We start from the raw sequence: 20,150 nt of genomic DNA, 5'->3' as shown, positions 1-20,150 counted from the left end.
TTCACCAAAAAAGAACTTTCTACCCGCCTATCAACCATGAGGACGGCGAAAAACGGTGGCGAGTGCGTTCACACCGTTGGTTACAACGGTAGAGACCAGAGAAGCGTTGTTACCACTCCCCTGTCTGAAACAAGACCGGAGCGTAGAACATAACCACATTGATTCCAGTAAACTGTTGGAAGAACTGAAGCAGCGTTCCGCACACAAGCGGCGGTCTGTTCTCGCTTTTTGTGAAGAGTTCTTTAAAAGGAGTTTTCACTTTGTTTGAAATCTCCGTGGCGCGTTTGATCTCGTTGAACTCGAGTTCGATGTTGTCGATGCCTCTGATCTTCCTTAGGACTTTCTTCCCTTCCTCGTCTTTGCCGCGCTCGATGAGGCTAGCTGGAGTCTCGTGGATGAAGAAGGATCCTATCAAGAGGATCAAGGCGGGAACAGCCGCACCACCGAGAGAGTATCTCCAGCCGTTTTTCATCGTGGAGGTTAAGTAGTTCACGAAACTCGCTGCTAGGATTCCAATGGTGATGAGAAGCTGAAACGCGATGTTTAGTCCTCCCCTGATTCTAGGTGGTGCAATTTCCGAGATGAACAATGGAACGGTCTGCGCATGTATTGGTTTCAAACGTTAGAGGCTAATAAAATAAAATAAAAGTTAAAATTTAGAAACTTATATCTATGTATATCTATGTATATAATTTCGAAAAATTTAGGATGCTAATTATTAGGAATAAAGTATCCTACGTCCGGAATTTAAAGTAAATTAATTAATATAACTCGATGAAAATCTAGAAAGAAAGTTTTGAGGATCTTGACCTGATTACCAAAACCGATACCGAAGCCAAGGAGAATACGACCACCGATCAACATGCCGAGATCTCTGGCAAAGTAGTTGAGAATAGCACCGAGGAGGAAGAAGATGGAGGCGGACATGATTATAGGTTTTCTTCCGAACCTTCTGCATAAGAAGGAAGCGGCAAAACTAGCGAAGATACCAGCTAAATAGAGAGAAGAAGTGAATAACTGCAAAAGCTGGTCATCGAATTTGCAGTAGTTGTTTTCGTGCACTCTGTGTTTCTTCTCGTACACGTGAGGGAAAAAATCTAGTAAAAAAGTGTCCATACTCGTCACACCCCCTGTAGTTTTTTTTTAACACACGTACCCATTAGTTAATCAAAACATCAATCGCAAAAAAGAGACAAGAAGGAATTAAACCTTAAAAACAAACCTGAGATTCCGATGTCATAACCAAACATGAGACCACCAACAGCAGCAATGATACTGCACATGACGACTTGAAAAGTCGTCTTTCCAGGTAAGGAAGCACCACCTCCTTCGATATCCATCACACCCACCGCCATTGTTATATCTATCTAGCTCTTTGTATCTAATTGTTATGTGTATACCCTACAGGTTTTAGTACTTTAAGTCGATGGAGAGTTGTGTTTCTTTTATAGATGAGTTGAGAGGGTTTTGGATAAACTATGATTTTCACAGAATATTTTTTCACCGGTTTTTTTGGTCGACTTAGATTGTTTTAGATAAACATTAGGGACAAATCAGTATTTAAAACATTTTCTTTGAATATTTTGATTATCAAGGAGAAGATAATAGCGAACAATAAGGACTGGATATAAGTTTACTCAGTTAATTACATCATTTATCCACATTGCTTTTTTACATCAAATTATCCATATGTTTAAATACACAGATAAATCTATGAAAACAAAAGAAATATATGTTTGTGATAGAGTAGAGTTACTAAGAAAAAGATAAAACAGTTACAAAAAAAAGAGATTAAAACTAATTGAAAAATTAATTAATTAAAAACTTAATGATCCTTTTGCCAGGAAAATACGGAGTAGTAAAGTGATACTTGCCTTAAACGTATTTTAAAATTGATGGAAAGCAAAGAACACAAAAGAAACCTCAATCGACTTATATACACTGTCATAGTTCAACATACAACTATTTTTTTTTACAAAATCTTAATAGCTAGCATCTGTATAAATTGGATGCTGCATCTACATCTGCTGATAATCTCATGAGGAAGAGGCTACAATTTTTGTGTGTTCACTGTTCATCCTTGTCACCATTATTATAACCATGCTATTAAGAATTCAAAAGAACATTAGTTAAGAAGAAACTCTTTTAGGCTGGACTAGATTTTGAATATTTCCCTCCTTTTACAGTTTGGGCTCGTTTCTTAAGCCCAATCATTATTGACCCGGTACAATATAACATTTGACATCCCATATTTAACAGTTGCTATCAGATCAAAACAAAGATGAACACCAGCACTGCGATAAGGTAGGAAGATTTTGCAACCTTCACTACTCTATGATAATATGAAACCTTACCGGTATATATATACACATGACAGTCTTGTAAGGCGAATGATGAAAATAACCCAAAGTTTAGTGGGACTAAATGCTACGTTTTGGTGTGTTGCATTTAGCAACCTTTTGTGTAAGCCTTAGATTTTGGCTGGAGAACAATAAGAGATGATTCCCTCCTATAGGTTCTGTTCATGGTGTCTAATTTAACTCCTTTTAAATCCCAAACTTCACTGAGACTTGAACACAAAAACTCATGTATGAGAAAGAAGATGGGAACGATCTCTTTCAAGAATCTGAATTAAATAAACATTTTTCTCTTGTTGCCACAAAAAGGAAAACAGAAGATGAAAAAACTCATAAGGCTACACACATACACCAGTTCGATCTAAGCTCCTTGCTCATCCGCAGCTTCCTCTGCCCCTTCATAAACACAATAACACGTGGAAACGTGTCAATATTAACACATAATCTACAAATCATATTTCAAGCAAAGGGACTAAACAATAAAAGATACTTTCAAGAACAAGTTGGTTCAAAACACTAACCTTCAGTGTCATCCTCATCTTCCTCGTCTGTCTCGAACGATTCAACACCGTACCTAGCATTCAAGAACTCCACCGCCGCAGGAGTCAGCACAAGCTTATCAGAGTTCAAAATATCAAACAGATTCAACGTCCTAGGCGTCAGCATCCTCAGCGTCCCAATGTTCCTCCCCGACTTCGCGACGTTCTCCTCCACATCAATCATCAAGAACATCGCTTTCTCCTTCGGATCCAGCCCCCACCTCTTCATCGCAGCCAAGAAGTCCTTCGTCTTCGGCTTCTCGAACCTATCCCCGAACTCCTCCACCACTATCGCCCCGCCTTCCGACGACGCCGCGCTCGAGATCGCCGTCGATATCGCCAGCCTCTTCTCCTTCCTGTTGATCTTGATGGTCCAGTCCCTCGGCTTCGGACCGAACACCACCCCTCCGCCGGGACGCAGCGGCGTCCTCTGGGACCCTCGCCGAGCGTTGCCGGTTTTCTTCTGCGCGTAAGGCTTTATCCCACCGCCGCGAACCTCGCCGCGGGTCAGCGTCGACGCCGTGCCTCGCCGCTTGTTCTGCAGGTCGTTCACGATTGCGCGGTGGACGACGGCGCGCGCGGTGTCCTCCGGCGCGGTTTTGAGGTCTAGGTACGTCTCTCCGACCCTCTCTCCCTCGAATGAGAAGATAGGTAGGGTCGCTAGCTGGGCTGCGACGGAGAGAGGCTTTGAAACTCTGCCGGAGTTTGGTTTCGCGACGGAAATGTAGTTTCTAGGGATTTGGTGAGAGGAGGAGAGAAAGAGAGAAGACGAAAAGAAGGATAGAGAGTTTGGCGCTGTTGCAGAGGAAGTCATTGTTGCCTTACCTTATCACCAATTAGGACCAATCTCACAACAAAGAAGAAAGAACACTGTCCGAAGAGGGTTATCCACTTATCTTGTGCCTTGGTAGAATTTGAGGATCTGTTTGGATACAAGGATATCAATATCCTCTCTTCGCATAATAAAATAATGACAGCTGTCTAAGTCAAAGCCTCTGCGCTAGCCAGCAGGTTTTAAAAAGGCTTTTAAAGTTTAAAACTCAATATCTAAGATAACGAGCGCACGTTAGCTAACACCACCGCGAAAATCCCACCGTATCACGCCTCCAAAACGCAGCGTATCATGGCCGCCTCGTCTGAGCCGCTTGACCTAGTCGTAACCGTCGTCTCCGCCAAGCACCTGAAGAACGTCAACTGGCGCAACGGAGACCTGAAACCCTACGTCGTTCTCTACCTCGACTCTGATCACCGCGTCTCCACACGCTCCGACGATTCCGCCAAACCGGTGTGGAACGAGCGGATCACTCTCCCTCTCACCCGATCCGTCCACGAATCGGTCCTCAACGTCGAGATTCTCCATTCCGATGCGGCGAAAACGCTCGTCGGATCGGTTAGGTTTCCTCTGGTTCGATTGGTTGACTCGGAGGGGGCGATGGTTCCCGAATCGATCAGCTCGCTCGAGCTTCTCCGTCCCTCGGGGAGGACTCAAGGGAAGATACGATTGAAGCTCGCGATCAAGGAGCGACCGATTCCTCCACCGCAGCGTCCTCAATCGCAACCGAGAGATTACTATTCTGCCCCTCAAGGAAACCATTATTACTCCCCAAGTCCTCCTCCAGCTCCGATCACCTCCCCCTACAGAGAATTCTCACCCTCACCCTCTCCCTCTCCGTCTCCTTATCCGTTCACCGATCACTACTATTCCGGATTCTATTACCCTCCTCCTCCGCCGCGTTCGATGTACGATCGGGCCTCCAATTACGGCCAGCCACCTGCTCCAGTCGATCTTCCTTTAGCTCCTCCTCGGTTTCCACAGCCCAATGGGCCTTCAGCTCCTGTCGAGGCCTTTCAAATGAACGAGTATAAGCCACAGGTGGGCTCGCGGTTGTCCAGCTACGGAGTGCCAAGCGGCCCATCGGCTCCAGTCGATTACTCTCCTTATGATCACAGGCAGTTGCAGAAGACGATGGGTGGGTTGAGCTTGGAGGAAGAGAGAGGTGCTGCAGAGAGGTCTGAGAGCGACTTTGGAGCTAGGCCGCCGAGCTACAGCTACGGCCGAGAGTATCGCCGTGAATGTTAGAAAGCTGTGGAGTTTCATCAAATGTGTGATGAAGAAGTTGTGGAATTTCATTAATGTGTGTGAACGTTTTTAAGGCTCTGCTATCATCAGATTTTACCTTCGTGTTGGTGTTTGGTGAATTTCCTCTGAAGATATGATATGCCCCTATATGTATGTATTGTTTGCGAAATTGATATCATTTGCTTCTTTTCTCGTTGTTTATGTATGTATCTGAAGAACAAGAGAGGTACATAAGGTGTCACCCCTTATGTACCTTTGTAAATGTTTCTAAAACAACTCTAGTTCTTTCAACTTTTTGCAATGATTTGCTCAACTTTTTGAACCAGGCTATTGGGCTCTTAAGGGTTAATGTTTATAATGTGAATCCCTTCTCTGCTAATTTACAGCTTGAACTATGAACCATGCTCAGATTATGGTAGTGTGCCTTGTCTCAGACATGAACCATTCTATGTCCTGCAGTTCTACAGAATTTTTTTGCAGGTTGGTGAAGGTCTTCTCCTATGTCCTGCAGTTCTACAGAATCTTTTCGCAGGTTGGTTATAGACTTCTGCGTAATTATCATGTGGATCTAGTTCCTGTTTGGCTATACCAATGTGTGAGTTTACTTACTTTCTTAGTCTTTTTGTACATTATCAACCAAATGAAGTAGCTAAATCTCTGAAGGTATCACTCTTGTGAATTGTAATATTGAATCCAGTGATCTCTGTATCAAATAATAGTGCATCGAGGGATATTGGTGGATTAATGTGTCTGATTAATTGAATTATACTCATCACAGTACTGAAAAGATGTCTTCCCTCATCGTTTTGGGTCAAATTTTTATGCATACAAGTTGGTGCTAAATCTTTTCTTGTCTTGTTTTGACGATGCGAACAGAGTAGTTGTGCTATTGCATTCTTTTCCCTTTTGGCATTTTTGAAACCTGTCGTATATGTCAGTCAGTCTCAGGCCATTAGCATCTCTAATCACTGACTTTATACGGCAGGAAGATTTGTTCTGATCCTAATGGAATGTTCTCACGTGTAAAATCACTCTCCATCCTCCAAAGTGTGATCTTCTATTTCTGTCTGGTTCCTCTATGCTTTTTTCATATTCGTGTGCCCACCATTAACTTGTTTTTTTCCTTGTTTTTTGTAGCCGCAGACTCGTGAATGGAATCTGCCCATCCATAAATGTAAGTTTAAAATTGGCCTCTCCTGGAGTCAAAAATATACCTTTTCCAGAGTGTTTTGCGTACAAATGAGTGATCATCAAAGAAGAATGATGCTAAATGGTTGCTTCATTAGAAAGAGCCTTTTTCATCGCTTAAACAAAGGTTTTATTCCCTCTGTGGACCGTAAAGAAAGAATGAAAAGAACCGAGTCTTATCTTTTTGCTCTTGCGCGTAGCTCTCTTTGTGTATATAGGATCGAAAAGCTACACTTTCTTTTTACTTATTTATGTGTTTATGTCTTGATGTTATGAATACATCTAATCAATGTCTTTTCCCTTCTTTTGCCTGAATTGTCCTGAGCTCCAGTCCCTTAAATATCTCTTAGTATCCTCATATTGTTTCCCATAAACCTCTCTCACTCCCTCTCTCTTGTTATGTCAGCTACTGGAACAAAACGAATCAGCACAAGCACTAGACCAGTTCCGAGAGATGCCTCAGTTAATCAAAGCGCAATCAAGGGACCTCATGGTGGTAAGATCCCCGGGTGCACAACGAGCTGCAGATTAAGGTTACCGAGGAAGACAGAGGTCACAGCAGCAAGAATGATCAAGCAACTTGGCTGTAAATTTGCAAAAGGTTTGCGCCTGGTGGTGATGAGGAAGAAGAGGAAATCTTCACCGTCAAAGGGTTCTTCTTCTTTTTCCTCAGGGAGGTCTCAGCCGTCGATCATGCCTTTAAGCAATGAAAGTCATAGATCAGAGGCCATAGAAGACTGCATAGAGTTCATCAACTCATCATCCTCCTTCAACAGATCAAACTCTACTTGTTAAGTTTCATTACTCCCTTTATATTGGTGTTCATTGTGTATTTGCTTATGTTGTGAGAATTACATGCACTGTCTATATAATAAGTCTTTATGCGACTTTCACTGATGTGTTACTACGATAGTAGTCTAGTAAATATGTGAATCAAGCTATACTGGCTTCTAACCTAAAACTAATTGGTGATTACTGGATTGTCCTAACCCTTTATATATTACTTAATGTCCCTTAGAATTTCCGATGTGGGATATATATCCCTAATACCTTTCCTCGAGATGATGGCTCTTATCGGCCAGAAATCTCGGAACTTTTTTAGGACATTTATACTCGGTCGAGCGAGTTTAACACAACCTTTATACCCGGTTGGAAGGGTTAATCACGACCTTTATACCCGGTCGGAATGGTTAATTTTAATTTTTAATTAGGAGTTTATGGTATTTAGGATCTGGGCTCTGATACCATGTTAGATTCGGGTTTAATTATGGGCTTCCAACTTAAAACCAATTGGTGATTAGTGGATTGGCCATAACCCTTTATATATTACTTAGGGGTTGATTGGTAGTTGCTGTATGTGCTGTCCACAGCCTTATTTATTTCTAAAGCACAAAATTCAGAGCAATCAAGCTTTAAATTTTTTTTTGAAGCCACAGCTCTAGAAATAACCTACCGCTGTACAAGTGCTCTGCAGAGCCAAATATCCAAAGCAAATTTTTAGTGCTTTCATAAAATTCTACAGCAATAAAATTTAAAGCCACAGCAAAAAATCTACAGATTTTTTTCTACAGCAAAAATTTTAAAGCTACAGCCATTACCAATCGGATCCTAATGTCTGTTAGAATTCCCGATGTGGGATATATATCCCTAATAAGCTCTCATTGTCTTCTTGATTTTTACTCTTTTGGTTCTAAAATACGTTTTGTTCATGATTAAGTCATAGTATTATCATTTTCATTTGATTCAATCGCTGATTAGATTCATAAACCACTTTTTGATAACATAAACATTCAGAATCTGCAATAACTATATTTAAAAGGTGTGTATGTAACTACTTTTTATCAACTTCATTGTGTAGTAAAAATAAGTTATCTACTAAGAGTAGATTAAAAATAGTAATATCCAAATAGTTAAAATAATAAAGCAGGTGTGCTTATATTATGGCCACCTATTGGTGTAGCTTTGCTATTAGCACCGTCAATGAACGGGACACCGCCTGAAGAAGTATACAGATATCATATGAGTGCGCGTGTGTTAACATGTTTATAGCCTAAACTGACTCATCTCTTTATATAGATTTTTTACCTAATTCTATCATATCTTTTGAAAAGAACATGATTGCAAATTGTAGGTCGTGTTCAATTTGTTATAAAATATGCGTCGTCTACTAAAAGTTGAAGTACCCACTAATCGTCTTAAACCTATACTATAAATCCAATTGTTAATGTTGTTTGTTGATCCACTAGAATTCCTTTTATGTAAATCTTATATCAATCAAAACTAGGTGTTTTTTCCGCGCATACAAGATAAATATTTTATAATTATCTACTACTACATGTGTTATTAATTAAAAGAATATAATAATAATTTTTTTTTTCATTAAAAAAATTAATGTATTATAACTTTTTGAAAGAAAAAAATTACACTATATTCATTATTGATAAATAATTCTTATAAATCACTCAATATTTTTTTCAATCATATAAAATTTAGAATTATAAATTTTACTTGATTAATATTTAGTTATGTGTTTTTTTTTAAATTATTAAAAAAAATATATTCTGGATAACAACACAATATATATAGGAATTTATCTTTTTATTTTAAAATATATTTTAGATTTTTGTTAATTTTAGTCACTTATTTAATCAAATAAAATTTAAATTCGTTTGTTTTTAACTAATTTATATATTTTATTTATTAAGGATATAAATTATATTAACCACTTTAACTTTTAACGCGAGGGTTCTGTTGCGAAAAATCACTTATCAAATAGTAATACAAAAAATCAAATAAATTATTATCTAGAGAATAAATATATGTCGGGCAAGTGTGCAAGTGCAATAAAAAAAATATAAAATAAAAAATATAAATTTACACCAAAAAGAAAAAGTGTGCAATAAAATCAATTCACCTGCGGGGGCGGCTTGTTCAAACGAACAACAATGGGTTCGATATAAATTGGTTCAGATAGTGCACGTAATAATAAGTGTGACCACTGATTCAAAGCCCAAATCATAAAGCCCAAATCATAAAGCCCAAGCATAAGTATTTTTTTAAAAAGAACGATTCGTCGTATAGTAACCGGCGATCTTCCCGCCAGGAAAGTAGCCATGGATGCCGGCGTAGCCTTAAGAGTCAAGCCTTAGTTATTAGTCAAATACCATTCCGTTCCTCGCTGATATTTCTATAGAAATATAATATCTTTCACGAGATTTCAAGAACATTAAAAATAAAAAGAGAGCAATAATGAGAAGCTGGAGATTGAACATGGACGGTTACTTTTATACCTCTGCCTCGGTATTCTCGCTCAGATCCTCCTCCCACGTTCCTCTTCACCGCTTTGCGTGTTTCCTACAGAAGAAGTCACGTCACCTCCTTCGCCGCCGGTTTTTCTCTTCACAAAAAGCCGTGAAGATCTTATTCCCATTGGCGATCGTACACTTGAAATCGAATCTATACGCGAGCGTTTGTCGAGCTGATAAAGTGTAACTCCTGTTCCTTACTCTTTTATCATTCGTAGAGAATAAATTTTCTGCAACTCTTTCTACAGGTATCAACTTCTTCTATGCCCTCTCTCTCTATACTTTTTAATTGATATTCGTCTCTTAACGAGTTCAGCTCCGGATATGAAAATTTGAGGAACTTTGGCTGCAGGAACTTGAAGTTATGACTGCTGCTGAACTTGAAGCGGGTGTGTCTCGTGAACCTGATGAATCAGAGATGAATCTTTTCAAAGATAACGGTAGTCAAAGCGTTGTCTCTCAACTTCTTGATCATATCAACAGCCACGAGACGAGTTCCCAACGTAGAGGAGGCTTTAGCGAAAGGTAGTAGTAATATAACATCCTTACGCACTCGCTTTTTTTTATGGAAACTTGAATAGAGATTTCTTGATTGTCTGTCTCGGTGAAGGTTTCTCAGATGGAGACGGAGATATCTTCCGGTTGGTGGAGATAACAGACGTGACCATGGCTCTCTGAAACATTCAGGACCCCTTGTTTCTGGAGCAGCTTACTGTATCTCTTCATGCAGTATGATACTCATGAACAAAGTTGTTCTCTCCACCTATAATTTCAATGCAGGAATCTCTTTGATGTTGTATCAAGTAAGAAGAGAATACTGATCCATGAGCTTTATGACATGATTTGACATACTATATATATAGTTTGGTGATTTCCTTATTTATTTTTAAATTACAGAACTTAATCAGCTGTTTGGTGGTAGCTCTATTAAAATTCTCTGGAGTGGTTTCAGTTGAAAAATTTAACTGGAAGTTGATCAGAGTTTGGTTGCCAGTCAATGTTATCTTTGTTGGTATGCTGATCTCTGGGATGTACAGGTAAGAGACTAATAATCAACACTTTCCATTTAAAGGAACCTCTAGTGCTTAAGACTAATGCAAACATTACACTTATTTTTTCCAGTTTGAAATATATAAACGTTGCTATGGTGACTATTCTGAAGAACGCAACGAATATTATTACAGCGATAGGAGAACTATACATGTTCCGCAAAAGGCAGAACAACAAAGTTTGGGCTGCAATGTTCATGATGGTTAGTTTCTTTCTTTAGCAATTTCTTATGTGTGATATCAAAAGTGATACCAACTTAAGAGTTTGTAATATACAGATCATCTCTGCAATCAGTGGAGGCATCACGGATCTCACGTTCAATGCGGTAGGGTACACGTGGCAGACTGCCAATTGCGTTCTAACCGCTAGTTATTCAGTAAGTTTCACGCCTGTGTAACAAGTAAGTAAACAAGAGTCTCTCATTCTCTCATAATGATGATCTACCGACTCTTTTCTCACAGCTTACTCTGCGTAGAGTCATGGACAAAGCAAAACAGTCCACAAAATCAGGGTCCCTTAATGAGGTGTCAATGGTGCTGCTTAATAATCTCTTGTCACTACCTTTTGGCATCACCTTGGTCATCTTGCTTGGGGAATGGAGATACGTAATAAGCACGTAAGTACTATCAAAATTGAGATTGTCCACAAATTTAACATCTTTGTCATTTTCTTTCCCGTCTTTCCACATATGATACCTAGTTGTTCTGTCTAATTAGTAATATACTTGGCTTATTCTTTAGCTCACTTAAAAATATCTGGATCTAACATTGACAATCACTTAGTCTAAACAAGTCCTTGACTATGCTATACATTTACAGCTTCTATTGTTTTTTTCATATTTTCATAGTACAATTTGCATAGTTTTTTTAGGGAAGAATTTGCATAGTTACTACATATTAGTTGCATGTATAACGAGATGTGAAACATCAAATGCGAAAATACACGAATATAAGATCTCACGGAAACTATACAGTCTCAGCTAAAATGTTTATTGTGTTTTACTCTATGGCAGTGATGTGACAAAAGATGCAATGTTTTGGGTGGTCGCAACAGCAAGCGGCTTCCTTGGTCTGGCCATCAGCTTCACATCTATGTGGTTCTTGCATCAAACCGGACCCACAACATACAGGTATTCCAACACAGAAATAAACATTGTTTCATAATAATTCATTTCATTTGTAACTGGGTTGTAACGGTGTGGTGTTCTTAATATCATGTGGACAGTCTGGTGGGTTCATTAAACAAGGTTCCGATATCATTATCGGGTCTTGTACTCTTCAATGTCCCTCTCAGTCTCCCAAATTTGTTCAGCATACTTTTTGGTAAGTAACACGGTTCAGAAACAGAGCACTACCTATGATCTGTTCATGTTATATACTTATTCTTTTTTTTTTCAGGTTTATTTGCTGGAGTTGTCTTTGCCAGAGCCAAGATGTCCTAAACCGTATTTCCAAGCCGGAGTTGAACTCTTCAGAGACTGAAGAGAACTGAAGAGAACAAATAAACAAAGAAAAACCTAGAGAGGTTTCTTGATCTGCAGCTAATAGTTTCAACTTTGAATACAATTTTTCTTCAATATACAACGGTAGAACTTAGGGTTTACCATTAGTACAGATAGTAATTCTATATTCTCAAAAGGATCACACATTCAAAATTTTCTAAACGTAATAAAACACTACTGTTTTGACTTTTCTTTAACGTATCAACATAATAAATTGTACATGGATGATTATCTTTACACCTTCCCCTAGAATAGTTGTTAAATCAATACAATAATAAAAAGAGCATATGCTCACCGGAGAGGCCCTCCACGTCAGCGCTTATATTCGACCAATAAGGTGTGTTTGTCCACGACCAACAGGCTTTGTCTGAACTTGGGCTTCACGTTTTCATTGTTTCCTAAGAAAGCCCATTTTTGTGCGTAGTCCAAGATCAACCTCATCTCACCACTTCACTTACGAACCCTAAAACGGTGCGGCGATTCATCTCTTCGACGACTCATCACTTCGCCGTTACTCCTTTCTCCATGGATCAATCAATCGGCACCGTATCCATGAGTAAATCATCCTCTGGAGAACTCATTAATGTGTTCTTTCGCCCATCTCCCTTCCAATCTCTATATAACCTTCATATCTTCTCCAGATTAGTTACACACACAAATATCTCAAACCATGAATTCCAACAGCCAAGCACCTGTTTCCGGCGATGTTACCACGACGAAACCAAATGGAAAAGACGTTGTCTCCTCCGCCGACCCTGTCAAACGAGTCGGTCAAACAGGAGTCTCTCTCGCCAGATCTGCCTCCGGCGTTTCAAAATCTAAGAAACCAAACAGCAGAGCCGTTATCTCCTCTACTGATCCGGCCAACCGAGCCGGTCATCCCGGAGACCCTCTCGCTACAGCTATCTCCGGCGATTCCAAGTCCAAGAAATCAAGAGGCAAAGCTGTTACCTCCTCCACCGAGCCGATCAAAGGAGCCCGTCCACACGGAGTCTCTCCCGCTATCGCTGTCTCCGGCGATCCAAAGTCCAAGATACTCAACGGCAGATCCGTCGTCTCCTCATCCGCCGAAGTACTGTTCTTCAAAGATGTCAAGTACGGACCACAAGAAGGCGAGCTAAGGTTTCGTCTGATACATTTTTGGGAGGCTCGGAACGCACTCACGAAGGTCTTGTTTGGTCTCGAAATGCTTCTGATCGACGGACAGGTCTATTCCGACATTTATGATTTCGTATTGGTTTTGCTTTTCCGATCAGATACTAACATTCGTCGCTTTTGTTTTTTGTTATCAACAGGGTACTGTGATCCAGGGGTTCATCCCACCAAACAGGATCGAGACCTATTTGCCACATTTGTTCGCTGGTTCCGTCTACAAGCTTAATAACTTTTATGGATCTAAAAGCAAGACTGTGTACCGAGTTGTTGAACCAGACGTGACCATTGCTTTCTCATGGAACTCTGTGCTCTCGCCTCTCGAGAACAGTCCGGTTCCGTTTCCTGAAGACCGGTTCCGTTTCTATGGTTATGAAGAGTTTGAAGCGGCATGTGACCTCAGGGGAGATGTTTATGGTAGTCTTCTCTCGGAATCTATTGTTTATCACTTGATTGGTTTGGACTACGGGGTCCTTTAGTCATGTAGGTTTATGTTTGTTAGTATGATCAAAACAATAATAAATATTGTTTTATCTTATGGCAGATTATGTCGGTCACATAAAACTGGTGAATGAGCAGACCTTGAGTGATAGTCTTGTGCTTGATGAAGTCGAGATAGCTTTTTCCAGGAGAATTTTGGTCCATGTCCAGGCGCATGAGTGAGTTCTCTTTTTAGTTATCGATACCACGAGTTGTAGAACGCATTGATAGATGTTTAGGAACACTATGAATAGTAATTACACAAAAAAAAAATATAAATAATATTTTATAGACATGATCTCGAGGTTAGAAAGAAATTAATTTTTCTTTGATGGATTAAAATTAGTATATTGAGTTCTTTTTTGTATAAAGAAATTCCTAACTACATGAGTTCGATTTGATGCAGTGGTCCTGTTATGAAGCTGTACATATGGGACAAGTCCGCTGTAGACTTCTGTGAGAAGTTTAAAGCGCTTGGAAAACCTCCAACTGTTATTCTGGTTACAACTGTGAATCCAAAACGTTTTGGAGGTTAGTATTACGTAAACTTGGTTGTGGTTTATTGATGTTAGTAGGAGGCGTGTGGAACATTGGTTATTTGCTTAATTTGTTTTTGTTTGATATGGAACATGGACCATATGCAGGTGCCTTAACTCTGTCAACTTTATCATCATCGCGTGTTTTTTTTGATATGGATGTTCAAGCAACCCGGGAATATCTTGCTTGGTATGTGATCATTTATTGATTTGGAACATCTATTCCAATTCACCGAGCGTTTAACTTTTAAACTTTTTTTTGTTTCTGAACATTTACACAGGTTTGAATCGAACACAGAAGTTGCCAAGGTACAATATTTACACAGAGGGTGAATGCTGAGATTGTCACCAAAGCCGAGACGGCTACTATAGGGGAGCTGTTATCTTACATGAAGCAGGAAGGTGCAAAGGTACAATATTTGATTCTTTAGTCCATACGTTGCGCTAGCTTTAGTTATTTACGATCTTCCCTGATATAATTCGCAGGTAGCTTGGTTCGAGTGCACAGCCACTATTGATGATGTTGTGCGTGATTCGGCATGGTATTATATTGCTTGTGGTGGGTGCAAGACTAAAGCAATCAAAGGGCCTACCACGCCTTTGTGTAAGAAGTGTGGAAAGACTGAGATTGTCGGCACTCCAGAGTAAGATTTGTATTCATAGTTTTTTTTTTTTGTGTCAGATACACTTTCAGCATCCATTAATAATGTTCTTATATCATAGGTATCTCACGAAGATCTCTGTCTATGACAACAATGATCACGCAAGCTTTGTGCTTCTCGGTGATGCTGGGCGTGAGTTGACTGAGATGAAAGCCTCGGATTTGGTTGAGAGCTACTTTGAGGTAATTACATACCTATCCATCATTTAGGTTTAGAATATGTTCTTATACATGTTTGACTATGTATTAGGCCAATGAAAACGTCGGAGATGATCATGTCGTCCCGGTGCCACAGTCTCTGACTGATTCCATTGGACAGTCTCGCACGTTCATTATCAAGGTATCAAAACACAACCTGGATGGCAAGACACAGTCTTTGACTGTCACCAAAGTTCTCCCTTTGGAAGTTCCAGCACTTGAAGGCGACATAGATGAAGGCGTGGAAGAGGAGACTGTTGATGAAAAGGATGGAGCTGCAGATGGGAATGTGAAAAGGATCTCTGATGGGATTGAGTCGGGAGAGACCAAGCGTGCCAAATGTGGCTAATAAGTTTCTGTTACTGTTTTCTTTGTTTTAATAAAGACTATGCTTTGTTTTTTCATCTTTAGACTTTGCTTTTGTGTCATTTGAACAATCTTGGAGTTTGATAAAGACTATGCTTTGTTTTATTCCTTATTGCTTAATACTTGGCTAAGGAGGTGTTGATTGATATATGAGTAAAGGATAGAAGTAGCTGATTGATACCTTTGAATGCTTGGATAATATATTTACGTATGCATGCAGGTATTACTTAGTATATTAGCATCTACGTTAATCATATAGTCATTTTTATATGAAGCATCTACTTTGTTTTTTTTTTAAAACTACATCACTTGGTTAATATCAAACCAATTGCGAAAACCTATTCAAAAAGTAGTAGCACGAAGAAATTTGTCATTTTCTTAATATACCATGTGGTTTGAAAATGTGATATTATATGATCACTTAACATTGTTTAAAATTAATTTCTTTGAAACATTTGATTAAGAAAGATAATCAATATAAAATATATGTTTTATTGAAAGGTATCTATACTATTAAAACTGCAACAGCAAACAAATAAATATCTTCTCTTTCTAGAACCCAAAATGGAAATTTGCTGAAAAATAAAAAATATTTTGGTGTGAGGATTCGAACCCTGGCCATGGAGCACATACGAAAGCTACTACACCACTAGGCTAAAGAAATACTTTGATAATTATACCCAACATTAAGATGATCAATTGCCGCATATTTTATAATACTTATCATAGTGATGTTAATCAACTCTTCTGGTGTAGTGTTCAGTGGTCAAGAATATGTGCTCTTAAAAGAAACAGACGAAGCTGAAGAGTATCCCATATTCTGCTCCAAACACAGACCTGGCTCTCATGGTTTGCCCTCTCCTGATCCTTCGATGATATCACGTTCTTGGCGTTGTTGTTAAGACGAAAAACAAATAGGTACAGCTACCCAAATGATTTGCCCAACGTCAACATTCGTAAGTAAATTTTTGTATTTATGGAAACACGATCACATCATTAGCACGAAATCATTACAAAATCCCATATTTCCATAAATATTTATGTGAAAAGGAGAGTTGATATTCAAAAAACCAGCATTCATCGATCTCTTGCCTAATATCTTGGGGAAAAAACAATTCTTTCAAAACCCTATCTCTCCCTCACGCCTAAGCCGACAGACGATCAATACCGTCCTCTTGCGCTATCCTCCTGAAACTATGTAAGTTAGATACAAACAAGACTAACTAAATATGTTATAAACGCTGATACATACATTGATATACTTGATCGATAGTGTGCTGGTTGTAAGAATCGATGCGCAAGTCAGGAATGGACAACACACCCTCTGATCAAGCCATATCACCTGCAGGTTAATAAGACATCTCTGCCTTTACTCTGGAATGTTCAATCGAAAGTAATCTAGATAAAGTTTAGATGCTAATATTATAAATCCATTTCGAAAAAATTGCTTTATCTAGAATCACATATCTCATTGAACAGCTACATAGCTTTTTTTGACTAATGTTATATATATTTTGATAAAACTTAGTTTAAATCAAATATGGTAGAATTAATACTAAAAAGTTAAATAACTATACTATTAGAATTTTGTAGGTAAGCCCACTGTAATATAATATGAATTCGTTCTCTTTATATGAATGATAAATCTTTTGTTTGTAATCATTTATTACAATCACAGCTTTGAAGTTCAGCCTTAATTAAAATTAAAACCGCATGTTTTACAGTGACATTTTACATGCAACACATTCCTCGAAGAATCCACCAACTTCAGGAAGGAATTTCAGTGCGTCCTATCACGGTGTGTATAAGAAATGTTTGAGACATCAGAAAACACCAAACATATAATACTCAAACTTCCATCGGCTTCTTGTGCTACGACCACCACGCAAGCCTTTTTTAAACTTTAACATATACATATATATATATTTTCCAATCCATCATATTTTATTTAAACTACTCAGTATTTACTTAATTGGTTCGGCACAACAAAATTGGTTCACATTTAGGGACAACTATTAGAAGGTCGGCTCAACGGAAAAAATCAGCCGAATGACCCAAAAAACTTAACTGAAGGAGATATATATGAATTTTCAGGATTTTCTGTCATAGATAATTTACGAGATCGGAAACTCACCCAACTGCCGTATTACATTCAGATCGACCAAAAGACAAAAACATTTAACGTTACAGACATCGGTCCGATATTTCCAGTTCATAATTTATCCCCTCAGAATTACAGAAATCTGTTGCGCTTAGCCACTACACCCACCTACTTACCAGGTACGTAATTCATTCCAGTATTAATTAAACAAACATGGATGTTTATTCTTAAATTAATGTGCAGATGTCATCGGGCAGATACTCATAAAACAAAAAACAAATCCGTACCACCCAGAACTCAATATTGACGCCACGATTGGTCTACGGCTGAACAGGTAAGTCTAACATAATAGTTAAACACGAAATAATAATTCTCTTCATACATATATCTCTATCTCAGGTCGACAATTGTTAGACTCATCCTGTGCGACAAGCAAGCAGCAGATTTTAGCATCCTACAAAGCAGGAAGAATAGAAAATTTAAAGTTGTCATCATCACAAGCATAGTTCATAAACTTTTCCAAGGTAAATAATTTTATTAAACACATCAAAAAATAATACAGATCTAAATTTTTTTATCAACAGAACAATAATATCCAATATTTTCCAGGCAAACTACTACTCCGTTCATCGCCAGCAACAAATTTCTACTTCAACAAATCAATTGATTACATAAAGCATTTCAAAAGGCGAATAAAAGATCATGCAAAAGCATGCAACAAAGAGTGATTCTAATTCATGCATCATTCGGATTATTATTCTCTTTCTCATAGAACTTGATACCTATATGTATTTACATTTTAAACTATTTTATCATTGTTTTTCTTTAGATCTCTACTTCTATATAAAATCTAAAATATAGATAATAAGTTAAAAGACATAGGTGATGTCTAGGTGTTATTGAGCAAGAAAGCATGATTAGAGTGAATAAAAAGTCTACTATAAAGATGAGGGTTATTGGGAGATAAAATTATGTAGTGTTTGTGAATTTTAAAAGTTACTTGGATAAGAAAATATACACTGATTTACAAAATTTGATCAAACTTTTGTAAATTGCTACTTCATGAATATTTTTCAAATCATTTTGAATTTGTTTCTTTATATTTTTCAAATTGAAACTATTTTTATTTTAAATTTGAAAGTATTTCGATTTTTTATAACATATAATTTGAAAGCTATATAAAACTTAAAACATATATATAATTTCAATTTTCAGTTTTCAACTATTATACGTAAAAAAATATGATTACATACTCTTTTTTTGTAAAGAGGGTTTTATATTTTAAGTTATTTATTGGAGTACTTTTTATTTTCGTGAATTTATTCGAGATGAGATCCCGATCTTTTAAAATAAGAGAATTAATGTTTTATACATAATTATATTGTTTTAGATTTCTTCATATTTTATCAGTTGATTGAGTTACATATAATAGAAATACTTACTTCAAACTAAAAATATTTAAAAAAACAAATTTTAAAATTAGTTAAGTTAAAAATGATAATAGATATGTTAGGCAGGCTGGCAGGTGTTTTAAATATATAGATATGTTAGCGGAGACTTTCTCTATTATAACATATACTGAAAATAACCGAAAATTAGAAAATATGTTGGTGGGATAGTTCGAACCCTGGTCCAGTGTCATTTGCGAGCGCTACTCTACCACTAGAGTAAAGACACACTTTTGAAATAGGTGCCCGACATAATACATATAACCAGCATCCGGAAGAAACTGGAATTTGTCTATCACCCCAATTCGAAAAGTTTGAGTGTTTTTTCCTTTTAACGAGGGAAACTCGAGACTCTTCCACTCCTACCTCTCCACTTTCTTCTCTTCGAATCTCATCCGCCATGGCTGATCAAAGTCGTTCTTCCCTTAATCGATCTAGACGACAGAGGTTCAGTGAAATCGATCATTCGTTCGGAGAAAACTATCACTTCCGTCCTCGAGTTCCGTTCATATCGTTCCATGATCGTCTACAAAGAACCCGACTGTTGTTCTCAAATACCGTTCCGATCATCGGAGGATATTCTCGCCGTCATCATAACGAGGAAGCTGCTATCGGGTATCGCTATCTTTGTCTCCGAGGATTTGTAGTTCAGGGTTCTTTAGATCTTAAGGAACCCGTTTTAGATCATGTGTTTAGGGTTATCGATAGCATAGGATGGTCTTACACTATGATGCATGTACATCCATTCTGTCCTAGGGTTGTGAGAGAGTTTATCTCAAACAAACCCTTCGATGATGTGGGTGTTCTGATTCGGGGTTATGTACATGTTCCAATTTACCCCTGCGGTGATCAACCGATTGATGATGACGCCAGCTGTCGAACACTCTTTTGAGTGGAAAGATGTTGATCTGAATCACGCGATCTCACACCTCACTGGAGACCAATGCTCTGGATGGACGGGGTTCAATCTCAATGCTTTGATCAATCCCTTCCAAGTTCTGTACCATGTCTGCAAGCTCAATTGGCTTCCAGGACCTGAATCGGATTCAATGATCAAAAACCGGCTCCGCCTTCTTTATGCAGTTGCCAAACGCAAAAAAATTAACTTTGGTCTTCTTGTGTATGACCAAGTGATCGAGATGACCCGCAAGACAGACTGGGACACAAACATTATCTTTCCAAACCTCA

At 38.3% G+C, this 20,150-nt stretch overlaps 5 protein-coding genes and 1 pseudogene across 7 annotated transcripts; 4 read left to right on the top strand and 2 right to left on the bottom strand.

Annotated features, from left to right (window-relative positions):
- Positions 1-30: 30 nt before the first annotated feature.
- LOC125594910 lies at positions 31-2,337 on the bottom strand (annotated as a pseudogene).
- A 233-nt stretch (positions 2,338-2,570) lies between these two features.
- Positions 2,571-3,857, bottom strand: LOC125594915 (50S ribosomal protein L4, chloroplastic). The gene is made up of 2 exons (XM_048770912.1): positions 2,879-3,857; positions 2,571-2,753 (listed from the first exon to the last, which is right to left on the bottom strand). The coding sequence occupies exons 1-2, from the start codon at positions 3,708-3,710 to the stop codon at positions 2,719-2,721; spliced, it is 867 nt and encodes a 288-aa protein (XP_048626869.1). The 5' UTR covers positions 3,711-3,857; the 3' UTR covers positions 2,571-2,718.
- Positions 3,858-4,019: 162 nt separating this feature from the next.
- Positions 4,020-5,269, top strand: LOC125594914 (formin-like protein 3). Its single transcript, XM_048770911.1, has one exon. The coding sequence runs from the start codon at positions 4,020-4,022 to the stop codon at positions 4,974-4,976; it is 957 nt and encodes a 318-aa protein (XP_048626868.1). The 3' UTR covers positions 4,977-5,269.
- Positions 5,270-5,369: 100 nt separating this feature from the next.
- LOC125594916 (josephin-like protein) lies at positions 5,370-7,057 on the top strand. 2 transcript variants are annotated; one of them, XM_048770914.1, is made up of 3 exons: positions 5,370-5,508; positions 6,114-6,150; positions 6,571-7,057. In XM_048770914.1, the coding sequence occupies exons 1-3, from the start codon at positions 5,371-5,373 to the stop codon at positions 6,957-6,959; spliced, it is 564 nt and encodes a 187-aa protein (XP_048626871.1). In that variant the 5' UTR covers position 5,370; the 3' UTR covers positions 6,960-7,057. The 2 variants fall into 2 exon arrangements, with proteins under 2 accessions (XP_048626871.1, XP_048626870.1); XM_048770913.1 differs by having other exon boundaries at positions 6,114-6,291.
- Positions 7,058-9,568: 2,511 nt separating this feature from the next.
- On the top strand, positions 9,569-12,211 carry LOC125594913 (GDP-mannose transporter GONST2-like). Of its 2 annotated transcripts, XM_048770909.1 has the most exons (10): positions 9,569-9,717; positions 9,822-9,994; positions 10,080-10,272; positions 10,367-10,506; positions 10,592-10,721; positions 10,797-10,895; positions 10,981-11,135; positions 11,532-11,648; positions 11,744-11,841; positions 11,917-12,211. In XM_048770909.1, exons 2-10 carry the CDS (start codon positions 9,834-9,836, stop codon positions 11,958-11,960), a joined length of 1,137 nt encoding a protein of 378 aa, XP_048626866.1. In that variant the 5' UTR covers positions 9,569-9,717; positions 9,822-9,833; the 3' UTR covers positions 11,961-12,211. The 2 variants fall into 2 exon arrangements, with proteins under 2 accessions (XP_048626866.1, XP_048626867.1); XM_048770910.1 differs by lacking the exon at positions 9,569-9,717 and having other exon boundaries at positions 9,802-9,994.
- Positions 12,212-12,425: 214 nt separating this feature from the next.
- LOC125594912 lies at positions 12,426-14,835 on the top strand. Its single transcript, XM_048770908.1, has 7 exons — positions 12,426-13,227; positions 13,316-13,589; positions 13,717-13,831; positions 14,059-14,183; positions 14,297-14,378; positions 14,470-14,598; positions 14,675-14,835. The coding sequence occupies exons 1-6, from the start codon at positions 12,691-12,693 to the stop codon at positions 14,519-14,521; spliced, it is 1,185 nt and encodes a 394-aa protein (XP_048626865.1). The 5' UTR covers positions 12,426-12,690; the 3' UTR covers positions 14,522-14,598; positions 14,675-14,835.
- Positions 14,836-20,150: the final 5,315 nt, after the last annotated feature.

Source organism: Brassica napus (assembly GCF_020379485.1).
Source record: "Brassica napus cultivar Da-Ae chromosome C5 unlocalized genomic scaffold, Da-Ae chrC05_Random_9, whole genome shotgun sequence".
Taxonomy (NCBI): Eukaryota; Viridiplantae; Streptophyta; class Magnoliopsida; order Brassicales; family Brassicaceae; genus Brassica; species Brassica napus.
The sequence above is the reverse complement of the archived record's forward strand: the minus strand, read 5'-3'. Positions and strand labels throughout refer to the sequence as shown.

Excerpts from the sequence above, each read along its gene's own strand:
- LOC125594915 (XM_048770912.1), bottom strand. The coding sequence starts at position 3,710 with ATGACTTCCTCTGCAACAGCGCCAAACTCTCTATCCTTCTTTTCGTCT. Across the intron at positions 2,754-2,878 it reads AGATGAGGATGACACTGAAG|GGGCAGAGGAAGCTGCGGAT; the intron begins GTTAGTGTTTTG and ends GTGTTTATGAAG.
- LOC125594914 (XM_048770911.1), top strand. The coding sequence starts at position 4,020 with ATGGCCGCCTCGTCTGAGCCGCTTGACCTAGTCGTAACCGTCGTCTCC.
- LOC125594916 (XM_048770913.1), top strand. The coding sequence starts at position 5,371 with ATGAACCATGCTCAGATTATGGTAGTGTGCCTTGTCTCAGACATGAAC. Across the intron at positions 5,509-6,113 it reads TCTACAGAATCTTTTCGCAG|CCGCAGACTCGTGAATGGAA; the intron begins GTTGGTTATAGA and ends TGTTTTTTGTAG. Across the intron at positions 6,292-6,570 it reads TTTTCATCGCTTAAACAAAG|CTACTGGAACAAAACGAATC; the intron begins GTTTTATTCCCT and ends TTGTTATGTCAG.
- LOC125594913 (XM_048770909.1), top strand. The coding sequence starts at position 9,834 with ATGACTGCTGCTGAACTTGAAGCGGGTGTGTCTCGTGAACCTGATGAA. Across the intron at positions 10,896-10,980 it reads TTCTAACCGCTAGTTATTCA|CTTACTCTGCGTAGAGTCAT; the intron begins GTAAGTTTCACG and ends CTTTTCTCACAG. Across the intron at positions 11,842-11,916 it reads TTTGTTCAGCATACTTTTTG|GTTTATTTGCTGGAGTTGTC; the intron begins GTAAGTAACACG and ends TTTTTTTTTCAG.
- LOC125594912 (XM_048770908.1), top strand. The coding sequence starts at position 12,691 with ATGAATTCCAACAGCCAAGCACCTGTTTCCGGCGATGTTACCACGACG. Across the intron at positions 13,590-13,716 it reads CCTCAGGGGAGATGTTTATG|ATTATGTCGGTCACATAAAA; the intron begins GTAGTCTTCTCT and ends ATCTTATGGCAG. Across the intron at positions 14,184-14,296 it reads GAATCCAAAACGTTTTGGAG|GTGCCTTAACTCTGTCAACT; the intron begins GTTAGTATTACG and ends GACCATATGCAG.